At 40.8% G+C, this 17,743-nt stretch overlaps 1 protein-coding gene across 1 annotated transcript in view; it reads right to left on the reverse strand.

Annotated features, from left to right (window-relative positions):
• Positions 1-937: 937 nt before the first annotated feature.
• The window catches only part of chm (CHM Rab escort protein), a 25,442-nt gene continuing 8,636 nt past the window's right edge, over positions 938-17,743 (reverse strand). Inside the window, exons 11-17 of the mRNA XM_050037537.1 lie at positions 15,231-15,308; positions 12,812-12,919; positions 11,779-11,842; positions 9,869-9,965; positions 5,065-5,163; positions 2,485-2,630; positions 938-1,323 (exon numbers count right to left, since the gene is read on the reverse strand). Of these exons, the coding sequence (XP_049893494.1) occupies positions 1,114-1,323; positions 2,485-2,630; positions 5,065-5,163; positions 9,869-9,965; positions 11,779-11,842; positions 12,812-12,919; positions 15,231-15,308 (802 nt within the window). The 3' untranslated portion in view covers positions 938-1,113. The remainder of the gene's footprint in view (positions 1,324-2,484; positions 2,631-5,064; positions 5,164-9,868; positions 9,966-11,778; positions 11,843-12,811; positions 12,920-15,230; positions 15,309-17,743) is intronic.

The raw sequence follows: 17,743 nt of genomic DNA on the forward strand, positions 1-17,743 counted from the left end.
CGTCATAGTATAGCATTTCGTCCATAATTGTGAAAAAACATCAGGACCCTGAGAGACTCTCACACACAACAATCAGACAAGTTTCTGTAGCTTCAGACTCGTGTTCTTTGTCTCTGTGGTTCTTGGAGCTGATTGGCCTCAGAGATGGTCCAGTGGTGAAGGTCCTCGTAAGGTGATATGGAGTGGCAGGGTCAAAGGATCCGCCTCAGGTGCCACACAGCAGTGTTTGTGACGAGTGAGTGTGAAGGTCCATTTATCGGGACGCTGCATTGCGTTCATTTCGCTTCAATTTCAACTTGTGAATTTCTACCGTGGACCAACGAGGAGGAAACAGAACACACAAGTACAACTGAGCCCAGGGGGTCGAGCTAGCTACGTTAGCTAGCCTGACGGGCATGTGTTTTATTTGTTGCTTTTGTTGTCACATTAAATGTTTGTGTGTTAGTCTGCAGGCTGATCATGTGACCTTCATATGACATCATCTGCAGGGAATCGGCCTTATTTAAGCTTTAATGAGTGGAGGCTCAAAGATGTGATGTAGGATGTTAAAAAAAATCTTTGTCAGAAAAAAGATCAAAGTTAAGTATGTCGACAAAACTGAGGAGAGGCTGTCAAAATATGTCATGCTTTTATTCCCATAGTGTGACATGTCGAGAGAGTCACAGGAGTGTCGTCAGAAATCATGAAAAAGACAAATTATAGCTTAATAAAATCCTGTTATAAAAGAAGTTACAGTAAATAATGTCATGAAAACATTCTGAGTGGTAACAAGTAAAGGAGCAGTGTCGTCACATCGTTGTTGTCGTGCATCTGTTGTGGCCGCTCTACATCGTTGTAGTTCTGAGGTCGTTTGGCGCCCCCTTGTGGTCTTTTGGCATTTCTGACCTGCTTTTTACGAAGTGTAGTTGTTTTGAATAAAGTCTGCCGACAGTTTGAATTCATGTTGAAGCTTTAATGTTTCCACAGAACAAACTCTGTTTACAATATTTAAATAAGACAGGAAGCAGAAAAATAACAAATGATAGAAAAATAATAAAGATTTAAGACGATAAACGAGAAGGCAACTTTAACCCACGACTGACTGCAGGAGGGTTTGTTCTTTATTTAGACATGTTACTCCTCAGTCTGAAGGCTCCGCTCCTCCTCCTCCTCTCCATCCTTCTCCTCCTCTGCTGCTCCATCCTTCTCCTCCTCCTCCTCTCCATCCTTCTCCTCCTCTCCGGTGGAGGAGGGGTTCTCTCCATCGTAGATAATGTCTTCAGGGTTGGGAGCAGGAGGACAGAAATCCTCCTCAGGAAGGATCTTCTGGAAGATGGACTCGGCCTGAACACGAAGAGAAACGGAGAAATTATCAGTGTTTATCTTTATTGTCAGCGTTACAATCTGCTGTCACTCGTTTTACACTGACATGTCATAATCAATGTAAATATTTGGCTGTGTAAATGTGACAGACGGACAGATTTATACATGTTGGTTCATACTGTGCTAAATTTATTAAACTATCCTGAACTGACATCAACTCATACTGCAGTCAGATCAGGTCACAGAGCAGCCTCTGTCATTAAGTCATAGAAAATACTATCATGTCACAGTTTAGTTAAGAGTCATAATATAGCTGATATGAATAAAATAAAGTACATCATGCCAAAAAAATCACAGGACGTCAAAGTGTAGTAAATTTAAGAAGTCACAGTATATTTAAAAAATATTATTATTATAATTAATAATTTAACATAAAAAGTTACAGTACAGTATGTTAAAAACAGTCATACTGTCGTATGACATAAAAGAGTCATAGCATGGTATCTTAGAAAATCAAAGTACGGTATATTTAAAAATTATTCTATGTTAAAGAACGTCACAGTAATTAACACTGAAAAAAATCATAATAAAGTACATTTAAAAGTCACTGTATAATATATCGAGTTAAGTCATAAAATGTCAGTAGAGTATGTTACAAATGTCATATTGTTGTATGACAGTAAAATATAGTGTGTCAAAATCATAAGAAGTCATATAATAGCATGTTTAATAATCTAAAATGTAAAAGTATAGTATGTAACAAAAGTGTCGGATCAGGTGTCAGGTGATCTGTCAGAGTGACGACAAGATGATGTCACTGTGCAGTAAAACATTCGGACATACTTTTATCCACAGAACACCTGAAACACTTCCTGTTGCTGCAGCTTCACATTAAAACGTTTCACTGGTCAAACTGAGACTTTTATTGTGAAGTCGTCACAGGAAGTAGTGTTCTTCAGTGGGATCAGTGTTTATCAGCAGTGTGAGTAAATCAGCCTCAGTGTATCTGATTGTTTCATTTGTTTATCACAGTTTATTTACTTTGTTTACGCTGTAAACAACAATGATCCTGATCACCGTCCTGCTGATGAAGCTGAGCTGTGATGTCACAGATTCTCTCCTCACTGATTGGTTGAACGTCATCACGGCTCTGGACTACAAACATGTCTTCTCTACGCTCACCTGTTTGATCGCGTGTTCGTGTCCCAGAGCTCCGTCAGGTCCAGAGCACATGTACACGTTAGACGGGAGGTCATGACCTTCCACCTCCAGCCCCGAACCGTCGGCCATGTTGAAGTACATACACCAGAGGACACATGGACAGGTCTCTGTGGACGGACAGACAGACAGACAGACAGACAGACAGACAGGCAGACAGACAGACAGACTGGTGTTAGTCACCTGCTGGTTTCTCTTCATCATAACATTCAAATAATCTACAGTACATGGTGAGGTCTTAGCCCCGCCCCCTCCAGGTGTTCATACCTGTCCTGTATGAGGTGGAGGAAGTACTCAGACCTGTTACTCCAGTAAAAATACCTCAGTGTAATCTGAGTACTCTGTGACGTCTCTGCAGCTTCAGACACACAGGTCAGTAAACAGAAATATCGAGTATCACGACCTCAACAACACCTCAGCTACTTCCATTCATGTAACTGTTTTTCAAAACATTCAAAATGGTGGAAGATCTCGCAGGCGGAGCTTCATGAGCTGCATGTGTCGCCTGAATTTCAATTCAATCCGACTAACAGTGTGAGGGGCGTGGCCTTTTAGAAGTCCTATTGATAACCGTTAATCACAGCGCCACCATGTGGCCGATGTGAATCATATCTGGTTCAAAACAGTTTAAAATCAATTACGACCTCATCATACGATCAGTTCATGACTTGACTACTCATCCTCAGTCTGTGACCTGTCTCACTATGAACCATCAAACTGGAACTGAACTGGGGAAACTGGGAGGACAGTAACATAACCAGTGAAGAGGACATGACGTGAACAAAACCAGTTACTGGGAGCTCCTGAACACAGTCAGACCACCTGCTGGGAGTCTTACTGGGACCAGTAACTGTGACGTGTCACCGCCATCAATCATATAACAAACACAACCTGAGGACACCGACGCCTTCAAAGATGTCCGTCACCAAAGCTACCCTTTAAACAGACAAGAAGAAGAAGAAGAAGAGGAAGAGTGTAAAATGTCAAAGAGGTCGTTAGTCAAATGTCAATCAGAGGAGCAGCTGACTGTCGGGTCACAACAACACTGAGGTTTTGTTTTAATCCGACGTTCTCAAAAGAAGATCTGGTGTTTTCTAATCACTCATCAGCCAATAGAGGTTTGTTAAACCGCCGCGTGTCACTTCCTGTGTGGAGGGAGACGTGAAACACAGCTGTGACGGTGTGGACGGCTGTGATGAGGAATACTGCAGATTTAAATGTCAGAGAGAGACGAAAAAACTCTGAAGTGACAAAATGTCAGATTAACACACACACACACACAGACACACACAGACACACAGACACACAGACACACACACACACACACACACACACACACACACACACACACACACACATCACTCTGGGGACAGACGTCTGTGGGGACAGGCGTCTGTGGGGACAGGAAGACGCCACCATCACCAGGTTTTAAATCACAGCCATGTTTCATGCGCGCCGTCTGTCATCAGGTATGATGAATACTGAACATGTTGTGTGTCAGCTGATCAGCTGTTTGTGTCTCCTGCTTTTTCATACGTACAAATACTTTATTTACTTTTGTTATTTACAGTCAACATGACCACCTCTTATTTATTTCTGTCAGTGATCCTGAGAGCAACACTCACTAAACCTGATGTTGTCCACTTCAACCCTTTGAACTCTGCAACACAAACAGTCCATCAGCACCCACACTGGTGCTTTTACTTATTGTGATGTCACTTCCTGGAGTATCTTTAAATCTGTCCAATCTGAGCTCAAAGGTTTTGGAAGTCAACAAAGCAAAATAACTGACAGAAGCAGTGAAAGTGTCATAAAACAAATAATAATCTGATATTTGTTTCATCAGATTTTACAAAATGAAAACACAAAACATTTTGATCCAAATTAGTTTGAAATGTAGAAACATAAATTAAATATTTCTTCACACTGATGACGTGACGTGATTTAAAACACGAACATTATTTAGTTTAAATAAAATATCACAAACACCTCCTGATATAAAGCGTCTGTGTGAAGAAGACGTCAGCGTCAGCTCTGAGAAGCTTTGATTTAATATATTGTTCAGATCAGTGATTTAATTACATTTAAATTAACGAGATGATGATGATGATGATGATGATGATGATGACGATGATTGCTGGTTAAAGTTGAGTCAGACGGAACTTCGGAGGAAAAAGGAGCTGAAGCTGCAGTTTAACAGAAACTTGGAGTGAAACATGACGGAGAAGCTTCTCTCCTCCTCCTCCATCACCTGTGATGAATCTCTTTACACCTGCATCCATCCATCCTCTGTGTGTGCATGTGTGTGTGTGTGTCTGTGTGTGTGTGTGTGTGTGTGTGCGTGCGTGTGTGTGTTCCTGGAGGTTGTTCATGTTATAATTAAAAGCAGAGACGAAAATGATGAATGAATTAAAGACGAAGAGAGGAGGAGGAGGAGGAGGAGGAGGTCAGAGAGGAGAGAAAGTTTACAGGAAAGAAAGAATATCACTTATAACAGAGAGGAGAGTGTGTGTGTGTGTGTGTGTGTGTGTGTGTGTGTGTTACCTTGGTCATGTGACTCTGGCCTGCGGAACATCCTGGTAACCACCGGCAACAGGTCCTCGTAGGCGGAGCCAACTGACTGACAGGTGAGATGGACCAGATCTAACGACAGAAACAAAAACTTCCTTAAAAAACTCACACCTGATGTCTCCATGGCAACAGACCATCTGTTGTCTCCATGGCAACAGACCATCTGTTGTGTCTCCATGGCAACAGACCATCTGTTGTCTCCATGGCAACAGACCATCTGTTGTCTCCATGGCAACGGGATGACTGTCGTCTCCATTGGACCTTTGGTATTCTGACGGTGTTACTGGTGCTACTGGTGTTACTGGTGCTACTGGTGTTACTGGTGTTACTGGTGCTACTGGTGTTACTGGTGCTACTGGTGTTACTGGTGTTACTGGTGCTACTGGTGTTACTGGTGCTACTGGTGCTACTGGTGTTACTGGTGCCACTGCTGCCACTGGTGTTACTGGTGTTACTGGTGTTACTGGTGCCACTGGTGCCACTGGTGCCACTGGTGCTACTGGTGTTATTGGTGTTATTGGTGTTATTGGTGTTACTGGTGTTATTGGTGTTATTGGTGTTACTGGTGTTACTGGTGCTACTGGTGTTACTGGTGCTACTGGTGCTACTGGTGCCACTGGTGTTACTGGTGCCACTGGTGCCACTGGTGTTACTGGTGTTACTGGTGCCACTGGTGCCACTGGTGTTACTGGTGCTACTGGTGTTACTGGTGCTACTGGTGTTACTGGTGCTACTGGTGCTACTGGTGTTATTGGTGTTATTGGTGTTACTGGTGTTAATGGTGTTAATGGTGTTACTGGTGTTACTGGTGCTACTGGTGTTAATGGTGTTAATGGTGTTAATGGTGTTACTGGTGCTACTGGTGTTACTGGTGCTACTGGTGTTAATGGTGTTACTGGTGCTATTGGTGTTGCTGGTGTTACTGGTGCTACTGGTGTTACTGGTTCTATTGGTGTTACGGGTGCTACTGGTGCTACTGGTGTTACTGGTGCTACTGGTGTTAATGGTGTTAATGGTGCTACTGGTGTTAATGGTGCTACTGGTGCTACTGGTACTACTGGTGCTACTGGTGCTACTGGTGTTCATCTGTTTTACTGTTCACCCGTTTACTTCCTGTCAGCCCAACAGTAACGTTTCCTTCACCTTTGACCTCAGCGATCAAAGTGCTTTTTCAGACTGAAGCTGGTAACTCAGCTTTTCACAGTTAGCTTTGTTCATCGTAGCTTTTTTACTGTTCCTGTCTGTGCGTGATGTCACAGACGCTGTCCGTCAGTCACTTTAATATGTTTGGAAGCTTTTAAAATCACAGAGTAAAACAGAGCCACAGTGACCCGACGTTAATGTTAGCTGAGCTCTGATCAAAGACACTGAAGGGTCAATGACGTGACGCTACTTTTTTTTTGTGTCCATATTTAATCAAATTTAAAAGGGTTAAAATTTGAAAATTAATGTATGATTAACTTACAAACTTTAATTTTGTGTAGATTCAGTATAAAATTTCTGCTTTTAATCCATTTTGAGAGAATATATTAGAGGATAATGGCACAAATGTCTAAGTGGTGTAACCATAAAAACTTTGCACCAAATAATTAAACTTGATTAAAAACACTATCATTCTCAATAAAACACCGTATCCGCTAGTTTGACATGATCTTATATTACTACTTTTTTTATATTAAGTAAAGGTAATGGAATACAATTGTTCTAAATAAGAAATTTAATTTGGGGAATCATGAAAGTCAAGTAAACTACATGAAGTGTCAAGTGGTGTAACCACCATTTAAGAGGCCATTTTGTTAATGTTTTTGTTAATATTATAATATATTAAGGACCTCTGATGATCACAACTGCTGCACGACAAGGTTAGAAACTCTTAAAATTACTCATAAATTGACGTTTTTAGACTCTGGTCAGGTTTGGTAAGTTTACATGTCAAATGGTATGACCCTAGAAAAACATTAATAATTCATAAGAATCATTAAAATGAATATTTACTTTAAAAATTATGTTTGAAATATTGAGACCAAGGCCATGTGCTTACACAGGTGTCCATGGTAATACCTGTCAAATTTGATTTTAAAATGAAATGTCAAATGGTGTAAGCGGTTACACTATTTGGCTCCTATTAAGAGCCTTTCTGTTTTAGGCAATTATGTCAAATATCAGTAGTTTATGATGCTAATTAAAGATGTATTATTAAAAAAAACTACTTTTGATCTTGTACAGTAGCTTTAAAATACCTAAAAATCCAATAATTCATTTGAAGTAGAAATGTTAATCATTCATTAATCAATCAATCAATCAATCAATCAATCATTAATCACATTAAAATTTCTGTCTGTAAAATACAATTATTTACATTTCTGCTATTTCATTAAAATATATGATACATTTATAGAAAACTAAAATAATCAAACTAAATAAATAAAATCTATTTTCTGCATTAGATGCCAGTTTCTAACAAGGAAAAAGTGGCTCGTCATAGAGTCAAGTTCACTTAACCTTGTTGACTGTCATATCTGAACAAACATGGTGTTTGACTGTAGAAGGAACACTGTCAGGCAGTGTATCATATCTTTATGAAAAATACCAGTTACACCAATAGAGACAACCCAGTGTCATTTGGTGTAACTGGTATGTTTTTCATGAAAATATGATTAGGAAAATAAATGGAGTAAAATGTGGAATAAATGTAATCCACTTTTGCAGTGCAACACTGTTTTTTAACATAACTTGTCACGTGTTATTTAGAAAAAAAAAGGGTGTTTTTAGGAAATGTCCTGCTCAGTATTGCCAAAATGCATTTAAATTTAAAAATACTCCAAAATATCTTATTTCAATTTAATGCTTTTAAAATAAAGATTTTTTTTAATAAGTACACTAAAAATCTACTGCAGGTGGATAAAATATTTAATATTTATCATTCTTTCGTGGTTACACCATTTTCAGGAGCATTCAGTCTCACTTTTGATAAAAAATGGTGCAAATGTCATTTTAATTGACATAAAACCAACAAAAATACAGAATGTACATTTTAACAAATTTGATGCATGCTTTGAAAACTATTTTTGAAGATGTTTCTGAATTGCTCATCTTGCCAACTCTTATTTGTCAGTGACCCGTAAACAAAAAGCAACAGTAAATAACATCAACAACATACTGTGAAGGTAAAAATGTGACTGCAGAGCTGACAGGAAGTAAACGACACTTTTCACAGTCAGCGTTGTAACTTAGTGTTGATAGTATTTATCATTTAATTCTGTATTTAGTGTTTTTAATTTTCATAATCACCTCAGTGTCCTTAGATAGCCGTCAGCTGTGTTAGCTAGTCACTCAGTGTAGCACCAACGTTAGCCTGACTTTCAGAGCTTAGCTAACGTTGGGTCGCTACTGCTGTTTTTTACACTTACACACTCAAGCTAACGTGGAAACATCCGTCTGCTGAGACACTAACTGATCAGAACTATTCTGCTGTGACTGTTATTGAGTGTTTAATTATTCTAGTTTGGTTCAGTGTCATTGATCAGTGTCACTGATCAGCTGAAAGTGTTTCATAATTATTCATATTCAGATATTTAAGTGTCCTTTAAAATGTTGAGATTTTATAAATCGTTTAATTTCAAATTCTGATCTTTGTAATAAAAAAAAGTCATTTTTCAAGTTGCTGACTGACATTTTGTCATTTCGTTGTTTTCTGCTTTATTTTAATAAAAAATATCAGTTCAGACAGCGGTAACTTTGCCTCGACCCCACTGACTGCTGACATGTTTTCAATGACATGAATTATCTCACGTCCCTGTGCTGATCATCTGTGAGGCTGGTGTCGCACCACTGTCACTGATTTAACCCTCCACAGTACAGACAGACTGATGTCAGGTCAGCACTCAGAGACACACAGAGGACACACATCATCATCATCATCATCATCATCATCATCATCATCATCATCACCAGACGTCTAAATTCATGTTATTAATATGTTATTAACAGGTACCATGGTGATGATGTCCTTCATCACAGACGGTCGTCCCCATCGCTGGTTGGATTCTACGATCTGACACCCACAAACTAATAAACACTGCAGAGCCAACATCGCCATGTTTCTTTCTGTGGAGCTTGTCAGACCTAGCAACAGTAGCTAAGGGGCGGGGCTTAGATCGGCCAATTAATCAACTAATTATCTCAAATTTAAAATTAAGTTTTTACTTTTTAACGAAGACGTCATGAAAACAACATGAGACACTTTTTGTGTAGTTTTGTTGTGGATATGGACACACAGGAGTGTGTGTGTGTGTGTGTGTGTGTGTGTGCGTGTGTGCGTGCGTGTTTAGATAAATGGTGTTTTCTTTTAAAGGCGTTCAGGCCCACTGACTCAGTATCCAATCACACTGCAGCATCAGGACAACACAGCAGAGGAAGAAGATGATGATGATGATGATTTGACAGGCGGAACACACACACACACACACACACACACACACACACACACACACACACACACACACAGTGGAGTGTGTGTGTGTGCTGTTGGTCATTAATCAGTGTTTCTGTTGGTGGATTCATCAGTTTTCTCTTCAAGGGCGCTGCAGGATTTTCAGCTGCAGAGTTTCAGCCTGTCACAGAGTCCTGCTTCACCCCTCACACACATATTTATTAGATTTCAGATATTTCATAAATTTCCTGAAACTAAATGAAAATATTTGCAGTTCAAACTTCTTCACGGAGACGACAAATAAACCCTGAATATTTTTACAATAAGAAGAATCATGTGACTCACATGTTCCCGGCATGCAGGTCATCGTGGACGAACAGAGCTCCACCATCTTCACCGCTGGACATCCTGCTGCTATTGGAGGAACCGTTACCATGGAGACCTGTCAGTCAGACAGACAGACAGACAGACAGATAGTCAAACAGTCAGTCAGACAGACAGACAGACAGACAGACAGTCAGTCAGTCAGACAGACAGACAGACAGATAGTCAAACAGACAGACAGACAGATAGTCAAACAGTCAGTCAGACAGACAGACAGACAGTCAAACAGTCAGTCAGACAGACAGACAGACAGTCAAACAGTCAGACAGACAGACAGACAGACAGATAGTCAAACAGTCAGTCAGACAGACAGACAGACAGACAGACAGTCAGACAAAAGTCTTTGATGAAAATCCTCCTCAGAGTGTTGAAAACCAGATTAGTTTCATCTTATTACTGAACACTGCAGGCTAACACACACACACACACACACACACACACACAGAAGATCTATGAAGCATCATAATTCTCTGACCAAACTTAATTCAATACTTCAATATTTAACTCTGACCTAATTAGTGAGGAGTGTGTGTGTGTGTGTGTGTGTGTGTGTGTGTGTGTGTGTGTGTGTGTTCAGACAGATGAATTTGGGGGATTTTCTTCAGTAATTGACTCAGACATTTATTTGACTGTTCGTCTCTCAGAATTTCTTTCTCATCTTTTTCTTCTCCATCACTTCTGACAGTCATTAACATCAATCCCATGATGCACTGGGGCTGAAGGACACGCTGACCTCTGACCTGGAGCTTCACTCTAAAACACTTTATCAGTTAGCATCTTTAGCGCTGTGAGCTAACTGTCCTCAGAACATCTCAGTGTTCAGTCAGAGCTCATTAACGCCACATGCGTACACGAACACGTACGGAACTTTCGTCTGACCTCGCCATTCATGTCGTGCGTATTTATGCATGTTTTCTTCACGCTTTCAGATATGAAGGAAACGGAGCACAACCACCAGAGGTTACAGAGGCAATGCAGCCAAGTTCAAAAGCGATACGACTGTGGGAGATGACAAAGAAATTAAATGATGGTGAAACAAACAAATCAGCAACATGTAATAATAATAATTATATGTTGTCTGTATATGTGGTGGCTGTGTGACGGTGGACGGTCTCTCGCAGGTCCAAAACAAATTTCTTCTAAGGAAGACAATAAAGATCTTATCTTATCTTAATAATATACAGTGAAAACAATCTGTCCACGTGTTAGGATGTAAATAATGACATCACAGACCACCGCCGTCTAAAACACTGCCTCCATTTAAGATAAATACTACAACGTCCTCCGCCGTCACTTTGTTTCTTGTTGTGTGAAACTTCTCACTCCGAACTTTAGCGCCATCCGTTGGCTGTATCTGTGACATCATAAAGGACACATGGACATCTGAGGACGTTTGAAACATTCAGATCTATTTTCATACGTCTTAGATTAGCATGTTAGCATGCGAACATTAGCTAATCAGCAGCTGAGGCTGATGGGAGTGTCGTTTGTTCTGCAGGTTCAGTGTTGATACAAAGTTTTTCTGTGTTTCTACATAAAAATGATCAGATTGTGTTCAAGTCCTAAAAAAATCCAGTTTATATGAAGTGAACCACGTTATTAATATAAAACCAAACTGACTATAAACAATAATGTTGTGATGTGTGGTCAAGATGGCGGCGGCGCACAAAGTCACAGCAGCTCTGGTCTCTGTCACGGTGTTTCTTGTCAGTCGGCCTGTGTTTCAGTCTTTTTTTACCTGCTTATTTTAATGATCAGTTTGCACCTGGTCAGATGGAGCGCTCCTGATTTCATGGTATATTCTCTGTCCAACGACAATAACAGCTTTCTATTTTATTCTATTGTCAGAATAGAAAATTAACATGACGTACCTGTTGGTCTGAGTCACTGGGCAGGACGGAGCTGTCTGTTATCAAAACTGCTCTGGAGAGAAACCTGAAGAGACAGACAGACAGGTTAGTATAACAGTTAGTATAACTAAACCAAAGATCCTCTGTAACAGAAGATATCCCACTACAAGCTGCACCAGTGGACCATAATGGTTACACTTCCTGTGTCCTTCCTGGTTGAACATCTGGTATCAACAGAGTGTGACATCACGTCAGCTCTTGTCAGATCTCATGAGAATACGACGTAGGGATGCACCATGTTGGATTTTTTTTGTCAGTATACAACAACTTATTTGATCAATAACTGATAGAGATATATCAACTTTCTCCCACCTCACTTCAGTAATCATCATCATCAAGTCTCCAGTAGTGAATTAACATCATGTCATACACACAGACTGTGATGGTGACGGAAACATGAACCACTGTTCAGTGTCTGTAATATTCAGTCATTGTACACGATGAGAAAAATCATGTTGGTGGATTCTGAGAGTTTGTTTTTTTATTTTCTATTTTTTAAGATTATTTTTGAGCGCTTTTTTGCCTTTTAATGACAGGACAGAAATGAAATGGGGAGACAGAGAGAGAGAGTGGGGACTGACATGCAGCAAAGGGCCGCGAGCCGGATTTGAACCCGCGGCCACTGCAGCGAGGCAATGCCTCTGTACATGGGGCACTGGCACTATCCACTACGCTATTGACGCCCCTGAGAGTTTATCTCAAAGATATCGGCTGATACCTATGATGTGTCGATATTATCGTGCACCCCTTGTGCATTACTGAAACAGAGACACGTCTCCAACAGAGTTAATATTCTCCTGATTCATGTGTCTGTAAAAAAATCATTTCAGTGTCAAAGGGTTTAGAGGGGGCGGGGCCTGTGATAAATGGGTCCAATGGGTTTGGAGGTCGTGGTGGTTGTGAAGGCGTGACTGAACTGTTTCTACATGGTTGCGAGGATGTGAGGTGGCTGCTTCCATGATGACTGGGTGGTTGGTCATTGTTGGGTCCTCACCTGGTGGGTGTGGCCACCTTCTTCCTGTCAGCTCCAACGAAGCCTTCCTCCACAACAAAGTAGCTGCAGCTGATTCGCTGTCCTCGGCTGTCAATCACCGCTTTACATCTGAGAGAAGGGGGGGGGGGGCAAAAGGTTACTGATTGGATTAAAGAGGGACACTGAATATTAGGGAAAAACACTATTCACTGAAGTACAGCGATTTTTCTACAGCTACAGTCAGATCTACAGTCAGATCTACAGTCACAGCTACAGTCAGATCTACAGTCAGATCTACAGTCACAGCTACAGTCAGATCTACAGTCACAGCTGCAGTCAGATCTACAGTCACAGCTACAGTCAGATCTACAGTCGCAGCTACAGTCAGATCTACAGGCGCAGCTACAGTCACAGCTGCAGTCAGATCTACAGTCACAGCTACAGTCAGATCTACAGGCGCAGCTACAGTCAGATCTACAGTCACAGCTACAGTCAGATCTACAGGCGCAGCTACAGTCACAGCTGCAGTCAGATCTACAGTCACAGCTGCAACTGCAGCTGTATCTACAGTCTGCGACAGTTGCAGCTTCTTCACGGTGTCTCACGCACACACGCACGCACGCACGCACGCACGCACACGCGCACACACATATACTGATACACACTCACACTGAGGAGCTGCTGACAGCTGTTAAAGGGAATAAGTCCTGGTGACTTCATAGCTCCATTGGCTACTTTAGTACTTTTTTTACTTTGTTAACTCTTTTAGCATTGGTAGCTTTTAGCTCTGTGAGCACTGTTAGTTAATTTAGCTCTGTTGGCACTGTACATTTTGTTTGTAGCTCTGTTAGCTCTTTAGGTCCTGTAATTACTGTTAGTTTTATTAGCACTGTTAACATGTTTAGCTCTGTTAGCAGCGTTAGCATTTCCAGGCTTAGATTTATCAGCTGCACAACAATAATATCTTTAAGTTATGAGTAATATGAGACTTCCTGTTCACACCTCCCAAAGCATTATGGGAACTGTAGTTCTAACAGTCAGAAGATTATTATCACTAAATAACATCTATAACATTAATAATAATAGATTTACTGAGACTCCCTGAACATGCTAACATGCTAAAAGGCTAATGTCACCATGACAACAGAATCTGACAGATGAAGTGTGTGACCTTCTACAGGTCAGCTGTGTGTGTGTGTGTGTGTGTGTGTGTGTGTGTCAGCAGTCAATCAATCATTTAATCACAGAGCTGATGGAGCAGCAAATAATGATGGAGGAGAGGAGAGGAGAGGAGAGGAGAGGAGAGGAGGAGCAGGAGGTGATGAAGAGGATCAGAGGGTTAAATTATGATGTTAATTTCCTCTCCATAAATTGAATATTTCACTGATCATAAATTATCGTCCAATCACTGCTTTTAACAGGAAGGTCACACACACACACACACACACACACACACACACACACAATCTAATCTAACCTGACTATTACAGTGAAGAGTAATCTGAGTATTACAGTGAGGAGTAATCTGAGTATTACAGTGAGGAGTAATCTGACTATTATAGTGAGGAGTAATCTGAGTATTACAGTGGGGAGTAATCTGACTATTATAGTGAGGAGTAATCTGAGTATTACAGTGAGGAGTAATCTGAGTATTACAGTGAGGAGTAATCTGACTATTATAGTGAGGAGTAATCTGAGTATTACAGTGAGGAGTAATCTGACTATTATAGTGAGGAGTAATCTGAGTATTATAGTGAGGAGTAATCTGACTATTATAGTGAGGAGTAATCTGAGTATTACAGTGAGGAGTAATCTGAGTATTACAGTGAGGAGTAATCTAACTATTATAGTGAGGAGTAATCTGAGTATTACAGTGAGGAGTAATCTGACTATTATAGTGAGGAGTAATCTGACTATTATAGTGAGGAGTAATCTGAGTATTACAGTGAGGAGTAATCTGAGTATTACAGTGAGGAGTAATCTGACTATTATAGTGAGGAGTAATCTGAGTATTACAGTGAGGAGTAATCTGAGTATTATAGTGAAGAGTACTCTGAGTATTACAGTGAGGAGTAATCTGAGTATTACAGTGAGGAGTAATCAGAGTTTTAAAGTGAAGAGTAATCTGAGTATTACAGTGAGGAGTAATCAGAGTATTACAGTGAAGAGTAATCAGAGTATTACAGTGAGGAGTAATCAGAGTATTACAGTGAGGAGTAATCTGAGTATTACAGTGAGGAGTAATCTGAGTATTACAGTGAAGAGTAATCTGAGTATTACAGTGAAGAGTAATCTGAGTATTACATTGAGGAGTAATCTGAGTATTATAGTGAAGAGTAATCTGAGTATTACAGTGAGGAGTAATCTGACTATTACAGTGAGGAGTAATCTGAGTATTACAGTGAAGAGTAATCTGAGTATTACAGTAGTATATCTGTACCTGTTGGTGTCTTTGTGGACCAGCAGAGCAGTGACTGAGTGTCTCAGACAGTAGATACCTCCAAACACAGCACACATCCTGAAACACAACCATGACATCATCACTGTCATCATCATCATCACCACTGTCATCATCATCATCATCACTAACAGGTGTGATGAAGGAGCTCCATCTGTGTTAGCTATGAGCTTCACAATAAAAGCTCTTTCAGTCGACTGACACGACTCAAAGACTTTTAATGTGAAAGTCACAGTATGTGGCCATAAGTATGTGGACAGCTTCTATTTGACCACCGCACTGAACCCCTTCACTTAAATAATGATGTCATTAAGAGACTTTTAATAAGGTGCTTTAGTTCTTGAGTTAATGGGTTATCTGGACAGTTTAAGGGGTTTTATAAAACTGACCAAATATCAAAGCTGGTTGAAAAAGACTGAACAATCAGAAACATATTTAATGAAGCCCTCATTCAGGACAAACCCCTGAATTTATACATTAACTTAAAGAATAAGGGTCAGTTAAGGGACTTGTACATATTAAAGGGATTTTAATGTCTTAAAAACAGAAAACACATTAAAACGTTGGGTCACAAAGAAGAGTCTGGTGTCCACATACTTTTGGCCATGTAACCTGCTGTGGTGTGTGTGTGTGTGTGTGTGTGTGTGTGTGTGTGTGTGTGTGTGTGTAGTTTTCAGAATAAAGGATTAATTTAGGATCAAAGGGGCTGTTGTTTGATTGACAGCTGTCTCAGCCAATCACAGTCAGCTGTCCCCCCCTCACATTAATAACATAATCAAATTACAGCTCGCTTCATAAATCAAAGACTCACTCACATTAACACACACACGCACACACACACACACACACACACGCACGCACACACACACACACACACGTCGACCTTTTCCTGAAGAGCTAACACATTTGTAACGTCCAACAATCTGTCTGTCATCATGACTTAATTACTGTGCGTGTGTGTGTGTGTTCTCAACTCTTTGAAGCATCTTAAGACGGTGAACCAAATTACACACACACACACACACACACACACACAGAAAAGTCAATTAGGTCTCATTAATGTGTGCGTGTCCCTGATTAAAAGAAAACAAAGCAATAACTGTCGAGATGAGGGAAAATTACAACACACACACACACACACACACACACACAGTCTTCAGGTGTGTGTGTGTGTGTGTGTGTGTGTGTGTGTGTGTGTGTGTGTGTGTGTGTGCTGAGCGTCAGTCACTGCTCCTCAGACACTGAGGCAGATCCTAGCAGTGGCTACAGACAGAAGGTCAAAGATGATCCACAGAAACACTGGAAGAAGACGAAGTCAGTGAACTCTGTTATCAGAGCAGACAGAGAAGAAGAGACACACAAACGTAACAACACTGTCATTCCTTATGTCGCAGGAGTGTCTGACAAACTCAGGAGGATCTTCAACAAACACCACATCCCTGTGCACTTTAAACCAAGCAACACACAATGTAGTGTGAGCAGCTCAGTGCAGCCAGGTGCACAGATTTGTACACTGGGAAAACTAAACAACAACTCCACACGCTCATGGCACAGCACAGGAGAGCCAGCTCAACACTCAGCTGTCCTACATCTCCAGGAGAAGGGACACTCCTTCGAGGACAGCAATGTGCACATCTTGGCCAGGGAGGAAAGATGGATTGAAAGATGAGTAAAAGAAGCCATCTACGTCAAGCTGGAATGACCATCGTTAAACAGAGGAGTCAGCCTACGTGATGGTCGGGTGGGTCAATGACTCACATGTGACCTTAGCGACTCTGTCAGGGTTCACACCCACACAGAGTTTAAAGCCTGCGACTCTGCACCAGTCAGTTAGACCTGAAGAAGGATGAGAGGTGAAACATCTTCAAGAAAATGAAGCAGGTCCAGGTGTCTACGTTACAGCACCTATAGAGCTCGTAAGTTGCGTGTTTCTGTTTCCGGTACATGGGACCTTAAAAATCAATTTTTCATAATGTGTTTCAATGGCTAGATGAAAATTATTTTCTGGTCCCGTTTGAATTGTGCCATGAATTTAATATGTTGTTTGTGAATTTTTAATATATTTTTCGTGTAAAGAAGGCTACAGTTTAGCGGGAAGAATTTGATACTGTTACGTTTTGTGTGAGAGCGCTTTGTGGACTACAGCTCTTCGCTGCTCTCGTCGCGCATGATATACGTCACCACTCACACTCGGAACACGGCTGTGTCTCTGGTACACTTCACCGCCTTCCTCCAAGGAGAGGACAAAAGCCTTAAGCATGGCGAAAACCACTACAAGTCTGTTCTTGTTGGAATGGTGACATTCGGGTACGAAACACAGCGGCATCTTGATCTGATGGCTCCGTAGATCGTGGCAGAAGACGCAGCAGCAGCACTGTGAGTTGAGAAGTGGAGGGAAAGTGTGATGACGTGACGTCACATAGGCGACATGTAGTCTTTCTCATTACGTTGTTTCCACAGCCTTTAACTGAAGAATCATACAATAAACTGTCAAA

This window comes from Epinephelus moara, chromosome 3, assembly GCF_006386435.1.
Source record: "Epinephelus moara isolate mb chromosome 3, YSFRI_EMoa_1.0, whole genome shotgun sequence".
Taxonomy (NCBI): domain Eukaryota; kingdom Metazoa; phylum Chordata; class Actinopteri; order Perciformes; family Serranidae; genus Epinephelus; species Epinephelus moara.